General features: G+C 43.0%; 1 protein-coding gene across 1 annotated transcript; it reads left to right on the forward strand.

Moving 5' to 3' along the window:
- The first annotated feature begins 6,704 nt into the window (after window positions 1–6,704).
- On the forward strand, window positions 6,705–11,524 carry nefma (neurofilament medium chain a). Its single transcript, XM_085279243.1, has 3 exons — window positions 6,705–7,935; window positions 8,744–8,868; window positions 8,979–11,524. Exons 1-3 carry the CDS (start codon window positions 6,877–6,879, stop codon window positions 10,612–10,614), a joined length of 2,820 nt encoding a protein of 939 aa, XP_085135369.1. The 5' UTR covers window positions 6,705–6,876; the 3' UTR covers window positions 10,615–11,524.
- The last annotated feature ends 321 nt before the right edge of the window (window positions 11,525–11,845 follow it).

The following is an 11,845-nucleotide window of genomic DNA, read 5'->3' on the forward strand; positions in this document are numbered from 1 at the left end:
ACTGGACGTGGAAATACAGCAGACAGGGAAGACAGCAACAAAGGAACACAGACAGAAAACCAAAACACTAAAACTCTAACCAAACCCCACCCAGAGGACCTTAACTTAAGAAAAACCCGTAAAGCAAAGCTAGAATATAAAGAAATAACAAAATCAAATAACCAAAAACACAAAACACTGGGTCACTGACCCAGGAACCCTAACATTAGGTAGATTAAGCTCTAAATATAATACTACAATTAGAGATGACTAAACCTGGTGACTACACCAACTAACACTCGTAAAGTCTCACTTTGAATCAAAATATATGTATTTTGTAAAAAGCAGTCTTAACTCCTGCTAATTGATGGTTACCTATTTTCAACCAGAAACTGGGCTTTAGTTTGACAAATGTACTAATAAATTGTAAATTTTAATACTATGCCATGGTTGAATCTGGAAGTAGTCTGACTTATTGACTTCACAAACACGAAGCATTTGTCATTATCCAGTTATTTAATTCAATTCAGTTTTATTTGTATAGCAACAAATCACAAAACACAGTTGCCTCAAGGAGCTTTATGTTGTAGATAATCCTAAAATAATACAGAGAAAAAAGACAAAACCCCAAGAATCAGATGACCACCTATGAGCAAGCGACAGTGGGAAGGAGAAACTCCATTTTACAGTTTTTCTCCATTGGTTTGGCTCATTTCTTGAAACAGAAATTACATTCTCAAAATAACATGGACAAACCTCCAAACCTCTTGGCAAATGTTCACAACAGAATGGCATTTCTCATTCATTTTATCAAATGGAAAATGCCTTAGTACATGTCTCAATTGTCTCAGTGCATCTTTGCAAATGATTAAGTACAAGTAGCCTACAGTTATACAGTTAGCCCACATTTAGCACATTTTCCAAATGAATAGATCTTGTAGATCTAAACTGATTAGTTGATTCTCAGTCTAATGATCATTCCCTCCAAAACATGTCAGCATGATTTCATTGTATAAGTACTCGCATGCACAACTGTCTGTTCAATTGTCAAAATTGGTCAAGAACATAATACCATGAATACCATATATGAATTTCTTTGAATATTTGATAAATTGATGACAGTCATTGACAGTCAGGTGAAACTAGACTAACGAAGGGGTAGTGTCACACACAGGTGTGTTCCATGATTGTGTGCTGCCAAACACAGATATATAGAGCTTGACCAGAGCCAGTCCGATCTTTGAACATGGATAGACAAGGCCAAGCAAACGGACAAGGGGAAGTTCTTCCTCAAGGAAGAGGAGGAAGAAGAAGAGGAGGAGGACTGAGAATGCGTGATGGAGGAATAGGGGAAAGAGGCCGCAAATAATGCCATCACATTGAGACAGATCTGTGATGCCATCCTTCAGGACAATCATATTCCAGAATATAAACACATTAAGCATCTCCACAATAGACTGGGTTTTCAAGAAGCATCAGATGACAATGAAACAAATCTACAGGGTACCATTTGAGAGGAACTCTGACCGAGTGAAGGATCTGCGCTACCAGTATGTAAATGTAAGTCAGTTACTGGTTGTCTCTCATTATAACCTTACCTGTAATCACAGTAAGCAGTAGTTCACTTATTTGGTTTCAATACCTCCTTTACCTGATTTCAGAATCAGTATTTTCTTCATCTGACTTTAAGAATTTCAACAGAAAACTGCAGTTTACTGTATGATACGATTCTCATTATAATCCTTATTTTGTTGTCTCCCAATCAAATCTATCTAATACTGTAGGTTTTACTGTAACATCTCAGTAAGTCATCAGTATTTCCCACTCCCCTTTCTATCAAATACCCCTGCAGTACTTCCTCATAGGCCTATCACTAGTTTAGAACCACTGGAGCAGTGGCCTGTAGTATATTGAACCTGTGGGGGAGAACATGTAATTGTCTAACTGTAGTATATGACTCTTCTGTATGACTGATTTTATGTTCTTTACTCTATTTTAGAGAATAATGGCATTGGAAGGACATGAGACCCCTCACATCCTGGTGTTCGTGGATGAAGCTGGCTTCAACCTGGCCAAGGGCCGAAGACGTGGCCGTAATATTATTGGCCACCGGGCCACAGTGGATGTCCCAGGTCAGCGAGGGGGCAATATAACTATGTGTGCTGCCATTTCTGAGAATGGTGTGGCCACTCACATCCCCAGTCTTGGCCCATACAACACACACAAGCTCCTCATCTTCTTGGATCGCCTTTATACCGATTTTATCCCTGAAAATGAGAGGTCTCATAGGGCCTCACCTACCCATTCATGTAATTGTGTGGGACAATGTCAATTTCCACCATAGCCCACTCATTAGGAGCTGGTTTGCAACGCATCCAAGGATGGTCATGGGGTTCCTACCACCTTACTCTCCTTTCCTCAATCCGATAGATGAGTTTTTCTCTGCTTGGAGCTGGAGAGTGTATGAGCATCATGCTCAGGATCAGCCGTTCCTGCTCCATGCTATGGACGCAGCGTGTGACGACATTACAGGAGATCAATGCAGGGGATGGTTGCGGCATGCACGCCGTGTCTTCCCTCGTTGCATCGCTAGAGAAAGTATCCGCTGTGATGTGGACGAGAATCTGTGGCCAGACGGACAACAGCGTGTAAATAATCAGGAGGGTGAAGACAGTGGACAAGAGCGGGAGAATGAGTACAGCGACCACTGAATAAGTCCTTGTTTTTTGATTTTGTGTTCATACAATTTACTACTGTAATGTACATTTTCTTTTTACATATGTATGAAACTTTCTTTGCGTGTGAATAAAAAATGGTTGTAACTTCCTTGGTAGTGTGAGTGCAATCTGTGATGTCAAACCTTGGAGGCTACTCTTTTCTGTCGTATATTGTTGGTCCTCTGCCATAGTGACAAAACATCTAAACATTTTGTATGGCAGTACTCACACAATGCCAAAGGGATGATGCATTTTGGGGGCACTGACTATTCAGATTAGAAAGAAATGTAGTTTTGACACATGAGTGAACAGTTTTAGGAGAGATATGAGCTTTTGCAGGTGGACCATGTTGTTGTGATCAACCATCCAGGTTTATTTTGACAAAAGCACCAAGAATGATGAGAATGTCCCATCTGTGTCGAGAAATGAGCCAAAGCTATTGAGAAGGATCTTTGCCATTTTGGAGACACTGACTGTTTAAATGCGAAAGGGATTTAGATTGAAGCCTGTGTGAACAGTTTTGGAAGCGATATGAGCTTTTGCGGGTGAGCTATAGTGTTGTGCTAAACTGTAAGAGTGTTTTGCCAAATGATCTTAGAGTTTTGAGAATGTAATTTCTGTTTCAAGAAATGAGCCAAACCAATGGAGAAAAACTGTAACAGGAAGAAACCTCTGGGAGAACCAGGTTTAGATTTGACAATTAAACGGTTGTTTGGACTTTGGTATATGTGCTCTGTGCTTGAAGCTATTGACTCTCTCATTTTTTATTCAGTGTAGTTGTACCAAAGTACAAAACTGATATATACATATATATATAGATATGCATACGTATGTATAGATATGCATACAGATAGATAGATAGATAGATAGATAGATAGATAGATTTTATTTTAAAGGTAAAGGCAATATTTCTATTAGTGAAATGTATGTATAACTTTGAAAGTCTATAGCTATAACTACATGGAAGTCTACAGAGTCATCATTAGTGCAAATATATCATTTTCAATACACACTTAGCGTGTAGAATATGGAGTATGAAATTATTTCATAGGACATTTTTAAGCATAAAATATCACTCAACTGAATGTAATGCAGAAAGTGAGCGTGTGTTCACCAATCATATAAACCATAAACACATAAATAAATAATAAATAAATAATTATGACCCACTACCCATGGGAAAGATGAAACTTTCGTCTTAGTTTTGTATTTCATGACACTTTTAGATGGGAGTATTGAAGAAAGTAAGATTATTCAGGTAACCTCTGATACAGGATGCAGCAACATCTGTTGATATTTGTTGATCAACAGTAATACACCTTTAAGCACAATTTTTTTTTCATTAGTGAACTACTTTTGCAAATGACCACCTCTGGCTCTACACAAAATGGCAAAACAAATGAACTGCATGTATGTTCATGTGTATATAGTTTACACATGAATGTGAAGCAAACACAGTCAAGGTATTATAAACTGTAGTTGAACGACTAGTTTCATTATTAGTCAGTTGATGCAAGGATGTTTATGTGTTAAGTTTACAGGTGAATGTCTTACATATGTTTGTGTTATTCTGTTATTACAAAAGATTGCTATGCTGCTGCTCATTTTTATGATCCACTCGTATCGGTTTAATAAAAGGTCACGCTGACCTTGCAGCTTACTGTGAATATGTAACAGTACACCTCTACACTATGCAACTTAAGGTTGTCCACACCTTGACCCCACGCGGGTACACTTCAATACTGTGGAGGGCTCACTGCAGGTTGCAGGCTGGGACAGACTGGGGCTGACTGGGATGGGCTTGTCTCCTTGTTAGAGCCTGTTTCTACTGCAGTGCTATTTGAAAACACTCCAACCCTTCTGCAGTGCGCTGGAGCCCAAAACTGATGTTGAATGACTCCCCTTTTTCTGCCCAACCCACCCACACTCACTCTAAGTTGTACATCACACCACCACCGCCCTCATAGGGCATCTAAAAGCACCTCAAGGTTCTGAGTCGACAGCCCTACAGCAAATATATCTGTCTGAAATCCTGCAGCCAGTATCAGGGCCCGAAGAGAACGTCATGGGACAGTGATCAAGGGCACAGTAAAGTCTGCAAACAGAGAGACTGGGGTGTGGCTCCTGGAGTATAATTACTTACAATACACGATGGCGCTTAGAATAGGCAGACATGCATAAACAGGGCGAGAAAGTCATTGTGACTTTCTCTGTATCCCTCTCTGTCTTCCTCTCTCTCTTCTTCTCTCGCTGTCTGCCTTTCTGTCTCTGGAGCAATCTAAAATTGGCCAAGCTTGATGCATTTGTACTGCCTGACTAAACCTTTCAGCAGAAGGAAATGAGGGGGGGGGGGGGGGGACATAAACTGTAGATCAAGGTGATAATTATTATTATTATTATTTGAAAAGCTTTAAATTTAAAGTGCAATCTCCAGATGTGCAATAAAGTATCTGTCTTGGTCCTTATGTCCGCACTGGCTTTGCAGGATTTTAAATATGGTTGCACTTGCAGAGGAGAGGTTTGAGAATTTTGACAGAATTAAATAAGCAGTGGAGGGGAAAAAAGGCGGATGCAGCTGTTTGTGGTGCATTACCTTCAACAATCATTTTCACATTGATCAAAGTCACACGATATTTGAGTGAAGCTTCAAGATTGACAGAAGATCAATACCCTGATGGCCCAAGCCACAATGCAGCCAACCTACACAGTGAGGCTTCATTTGTTGAGGGTGAAATGTCCTTATCAAATGCTTCGATAACTCACAAATCCCATGCAAAAATCCTACTAACTTGGAAGAAAGTTTACGTGCAGCATGTACAAATATAAACACTGACTATTACAGTGTTGTAGCTAAAACACATTTCCGTGTAGGTTGTACAGCCTAATTTCTAAACAGTTCTGTAAATTAACAAAGATTATATTTTGTCATGATGGAGATTAAAAAGAAAACAAAAGTCGGTTAACCAAGTTATTGAATGAATACCTGATGTTTAGACATTCAATTGTAAGAACAGACTGTGTCAGGAGTTGGAAAATTCAGTGTACTTTGTAGCTGTGCCTTAACCTAAACAGACTTCTCTTCATGAAAATTAATCCAGCTTCTTTATGATGATATTTTTCTTTTCACGGAAGTTTGGAAATCAATTAATGGTTAGAAGTGTTGGTAAACAGAAAAAACACTCAACTTTAAAGTTTGAATTATCTGTATGTGTGGCCATAGATGTTTGATAAGGTAAGCTATTTATTTGGGATGGAGTGCCACTATAACTCACTTGGTTGAGCAGGTTGCCTATATGCCAAAAGGCTTCTAAGGAAGGCACAGGCTTTATTCCACCCTGGGCCATTTCCTGCAAGTCATTCCACCTTGATCTCCTCCTACTTTAATATAAGCTCTTTACTGCTCTGTCCAACAAAGACTAAAAATCCCACCCCCTCAAAAAATGGCTTGTTTTTGACTACCCTGTGCAGCAGTGATCCAAAAAGACAAACTATGGACAATATTAATGTAAACACAAAAATACAGCATGCAGACAGGAACGCACGCACACACACACACACACACACACACACACACACACACACACACACACACACACACACACACACACACACACACGCTGTGGATCACTGGGTGGGCACTCCCTTTTACCTTCTTTATACCGTATTATTGACAAGAAGGATAAGAATGTTTATTTTTTCAACCGAGAATAAATGCAACTGATACTGCTGTTGAACTGCATGTTGCTGTCCATGGTGCTGAACTAAGAGGGGGCTACATCTATCTATCTATCTATCTATCTATCTATCTATCTATCTATCTATCTATCTATCTATCTATCTACTTTGTCAGGTTACTTTAAGCCGGACACCCACGTAACCCGTATAGCCCACGTGGTTCAGGCTGAACGGGACCCCGGACCATTAGCAGACGGCCCGAGGGGGATGCGCCCTCCCCTCCCCCTATTTCAGTGGATGGAATAAAATTGCCTCATACTTGCTTTGGCAACTGCAGAGCCTCGGATATATAAGGAGCACGCAGAGGAGGTCTCAGTCGCTGTGAGAGCCACACACCCCTCACCTGCACGCACACATACACCCACATAAACGTTCGCCACACTCCTGCACGTCCTGCACCGTCCTCCTTCATTCTTGCGCACATCCCCTTCTGTGGTCTAACCGGATGAGTTACCCGGTGGACACTGTAGGGAGTCCCTTCAGGAGAACTATGGATACCAGAACGACCAGCTATGGCTACAGCCGCTCCAGCGGCACCCCCTCCAGCGGCTTTCGGTCCCAGTCCTGGTCCCGGGCCAGTCCCGGCTCCACCGTGACCACGTCTTACAAGAGGAGCGTGAATATGCCGGCAACCCGGGCATACAGCTCAGCTGTGCTGAGCTCCGCCGACAGCGTTGATTATAGTCAAACCTCTATTCTGAACGGAGACTACAAGCGTTCTAACGAGAAAGAGCAACTTCAAGGGCTCAATGACCGGTTTGTTGTTTACATTGACAAGGTGCACTACCTGGAGCAGCAGAACAAGCAGATCGAGGCGGAGATCCAGGCACTGCGGCACAAACAGGTGTCGCGCTCCCAGATGGACGACCTCTATGACCAGGAGCTGCGGGAGCTACGGGAGCTGCTGGAGCAAATCCACCATGACAAGGCACAAATTCAGCTCGACACGGACCACATCGACGAGGACATCCAGCGGATCAGAGACCGCTTTGAAGAAGAAGCTCGCATCCGAGAGGAGACAGAGGCCATAATCCGTGTCCTGAAGAAGGACATGAGCGACTCGGAGTTGGTAAAGTCTGAGTTGGAGAAGAAAGTTCAGTCGCTGCAGGATGAAATCGCCTTCATCCGCAACAATCACGAGGAAGAAGTCAGCGACCTCATCGCCCAGATTCAGGCGTCTCAGGTGACAGTGGAAAGGAAAGACCTCCAGAAGGCTGACATCACCGAGGCTCTCCGGGAGATTCGAAGCGAACTGGAGGGCCACTCCAACCAGAACCTGCAGCAGGTGGAAAACTGGTTCATGTGCCGCTACGTCAAGCTGACCGAGGCTGCAGAGCAAAACAAGGACGCCATAAAGTCCGCCCGTGACGAGATAGCCGACTATCGCCGTCAGCTGCAGTCCAAGACGGTGGAGCTGGAGTCCGTCCGCGGTACAAGAGACTCACTGGAGAGACAGCTTAATGACATCGAGGACCGCCACAACAGCGACCTGGTTAGCCTGCAGGTAAGAAGGCAGCCCGGTAAGAGCGGTGAGTGGGCTGAGAACAGACGTTCAACTCTAAAACAAGGCAATTCTGTTTTGAAATGTCATAGATTATTCTTAAAGAATTGTGTAGCCTGTTTTTAAAACTTGATAAAAGAGTTGATGTTCTTAATAGGACACATTTACGTTTTACTGACGCAGCATTTAAGCGTGAGCCTTTAAAATCAAATAAAAAAAAGATTCACAAATATAAAATATTAGTTTCTATTATCTTTGACAGGTTCTGTAACATTTGTCCCCTTCTGCCTAACTGTGACTGTTCAGCACAAACACTTTTCTCTTAAGCAGGCTGGTTGTATTCACAAGCTGGAGAGATTTCCAAGAGTCACGAAATGGTTAAAAGGGAATCGCTGCAGCAGACTCTCTCTCTCCCGCTCTCTCTCTCTCTCTTGCTGAGTCAGAGGCAATGGGTCGATGCCTTGATTGGCTCTGTCCTTGCATCACACCACTGAGATTTTAGGGCGAGGGTGGGGGTGTATTGAAAGAGTGCGGAGGCTGCCCTTGAAACAGAGGCATTCAACATCTCTAGAATACTGTATTGCGTCAGAATGTATTAAAAAGCAAGCAGCCTTGTTGCGCAGAGTCTGCAGAGTTTACAGAAAGACATGGGCAGCACTGCAACAGATAATTTGGAAAAACTATTAAGGCTTCAAAAAAAATTTGCATAATACATGAAGACTGGTTTTGACCACTGGACCTCGTATTGCATTTAAATTATTCAACATATTCAACCCTATAACAACAGCTGATTTTTGTGTATTTCACTCAGGAAACAATTCACCAGCTGGATAATGAGCTCAAGAGCACCAAATGGGAGATGGCTCGTCACCTGCGCGAGTACCAGGACCTGCTCAATGTCAAGATGGCCTTAGACATTGAAATAGCTGCATACAGGTACAGGATACACTCATGCACAATTGAAATTTAATTTTGAAACAATATTTTCAGTCCTTTTCATATAGAAGCATACTTTAAATATCTGATTTATGCATTTGTTACACTAGGAAACTCCTAGAGGGTGAGGAGACCCACTTCAGCACTTTTCCTTACCGCCAGACTGTCACCACCACTAAAATCTCTAAGCCTAAGTCGGAGCCCACAAAGCTTAAGGTGCAGCACAAGTTTGTGGAGGAGATCATTGAGGAGACAAGGGTTGAGGATGAGAAGGCTGAAATGGATGAGGCCCTGGCAGAGCTAGCGCAAGAGCTCTCTGCCACACAGGAAGGAGAGGAGGGTGAAGAGGAAGAAGGGGAGGAGAAGGCAGAGGGAGAGGAAGCAGAGGGTGAGGTGGAAGAGGGAGAAGGAGAGGAGGGAGGAGAAGCAGAAGAAGAAGTCGTAGCTGTCACTGAAGCCAAAGTTAGCTCAAGTGCGCCCAGCAAGGAGGAAGAGGAGGATGAAAAAGGTGGTGATGAGGGAGAAGAGGGAGAGGGAGAAGGTGGTGAGGATGAGAAGGAAGAAGAAGCAGAGGGAGAAGGTGGTGAGGGTGAGGATGAGGGAGAAAAGGGGGATGATGCAGAGGGAGGTGATGAAGAAGGAGAGGGAGGAGGAGAGGAGGAAGAAGTTGAGGAGACAATGTTGTGCACCAAAGCTCCAGAGTCTAAAGCCTCTCCTGACAAAGAGAAGGCTGGAGACAAAGAGGGCAGTGGAGAAGAGGAGGGAGCAGGTGCTGAAGAAGAGAGTGGAGATCAGGATGAAGATGCAGGTAGTGACAAAGCATCCAAAAGTGGAGATGAGAAGGAGGAAAAAGAGGATGCAGGCAAAAAGGGAGATGAGAAGAAGGGAAAAGATGAGCCAGACTCAGAACCAGCTGTAACCCAGACAGAGGCTCCAAAAACTGAAGCTACAAAGGCCGAGGCCAAGAAAGAAGATGCTCCTAAATCTGAGGAAACAAAACCTGAATTTCCAAAGAAAGAAGAAGCTCCCAAAACAGAGGGATCAAAACCTGACTCTCCAAAGTCAGATTCCCCAAAGCCTGTGTCTCCCAAATCTGAATCCCCTAGGCCTGCCTCCCCCAAGTCTGAATCCCCTAAGCCTGCCTCCCCCAAGTCTGAATCTCCTAGACCTGCCTCCCCCAAGTCTGAATCCCCTAAGCCTGCCTCCCCCAAGTCTGAATCACCAAAACCAGAGTCTCCTAAATCTGAATCTCCCAAGCCTGCTTCTCCTAAAGCAGAGTCTCCAAAAGAAGCATCCCCAAAATCTAGCTCCCCAAAAGCTGAATCCCCAAAGACCGAGACCGCAAAGCCTGAGGCTCCTAAAAGCACTGAAGACAAGACTGAGAAAAAGAGCGAGCCAACAGAAGAGAAGAAAGTTGAAAAGAAAGATGTTGCCATGAACGGTGACATAGACAAGAGTAGCCCTGAGGAGAAAGAGAAGAAGGATGAAGGAAAAGAAGCTGATGTGATCACCAACGGCGTAGACGAGAGTCCTGTCAAGGAAGACGGCAGCCAGAAGGTTGTGATCACCAAGACCGTGGAGACAATCACCACCGGAGAGGATGGGTCAAAGCATGTCATCAAGTCCGTCACTGTGACCGAAACAGTGAAGGAGGCGGAAGAGATGCTGCAGGAGAAACTGGTCTCTACTAAGAAGACCGAGAAACACTCCACTCAGTCCATCAAGCAGGTGACGGAGAGTGAGTGAGCGAGCAGAGAAGGAGGGGAGGAAGGGGAGAGAACAACACAAGCAATCAATCCAGAACTAACATAACAAAGAAAATCATACAGCTAGAGCGATGTAATAAAGATAACCACTCTCAAACATACAAAACAAGTCAGAGCGAGAAGACAAAAGTTAAACGCTACAAATTTCAAAAATGCATGTTGAGTGAAAGCTTCAAACGGGCTTCACAGCAGACGCGGACAGGAGCAAGTGACTGAGATATTTTATTCTTCCTTATATTTTTTTCCTTTCTGCAGTTAGTGGGTGAGCTCACGAATGGGTGGGTGCTTGGGTGGGTGGGGTGTCTCTGCATGTTAGCTCAGGGGAGCGGAATACTTTCCTCTCTGTATGGTAGAAATACACCTTAAAAAGAGTAAATACTAGAAAGCAATCAATAAACAATATTACTGCGGAGAGGGTTTTGGAGTTGAAGCAAAAGTGGGGGACTGGCGGATGGAGGGTCCTCGATGCAGACATATGTATTCTACTGACGAAGCCTTACTTGACACGTGAAGATACCAACTGAGCCAAAAAGAAACTAACAACAACAAATACACAGCCAACAGTGACGGAAGAAATGGACGGTGATATGATAAACACAATACCATATACATCCATTTACCGAAGCAGATAAAGCTTAAGAAACCTAAAGAAACTCCTAGCCTTAAACATGCTTTTTATCAGTGTCTGTTATGTTTACCTGACTGCAACTGAAAAAAATATATACTGTAAATGATAGAAACATGCATTCCTGTATGCATAGGATGGACTTGAATTTAAATACAGAATTTAATGAGGTGCTACTGTTTGCAATCCCATGACTTTACTCATCATGAACAATTTCCCAGCAGCATTTGCTCAATAAATGTCATAAAGATCTTCAAAACGCCAACTGTCTGTTGTCACTTTATTATTCTTTTAATCATATTTTTTGCAACTGTATACAGCACTGCAGCAATACAGCATTACAGCTACGGAATATTACATAGTTTATTAGCAATTGAATGTAGTTACTGTGGTTTGTTTCCTGTCAACAGCAACATAAACCCAGCAGTGACGACAGATGTGATCACTAACAGGCTGGGTGCAGAAAATCAGTATTAAATAGCATCAGTGTCTTTTTAAAAACCCACCACAAGGGTTCCAAAAGCCTAATTTAATGACGTGGACCAGTGTGTGTTTGTGTGTAAATGGCATTTTTAAACAACAACAA

This window comes from Mchenga conophoros, linkage group LG7 (genome assembly GCF_057382185.1).
Source record: "Mchenga conophoros isolate Kocher_MC1m ecotype Shallow Benthic linkage group LG7, M_conophoros_male_GT1.1, whole genome shotgun sequence".
NCBI lineage: Eukaryota > Metazoa > Chordata > Actinopteri > Cichliformes > Cichlidae > Mchenga > Mchenga conophoros.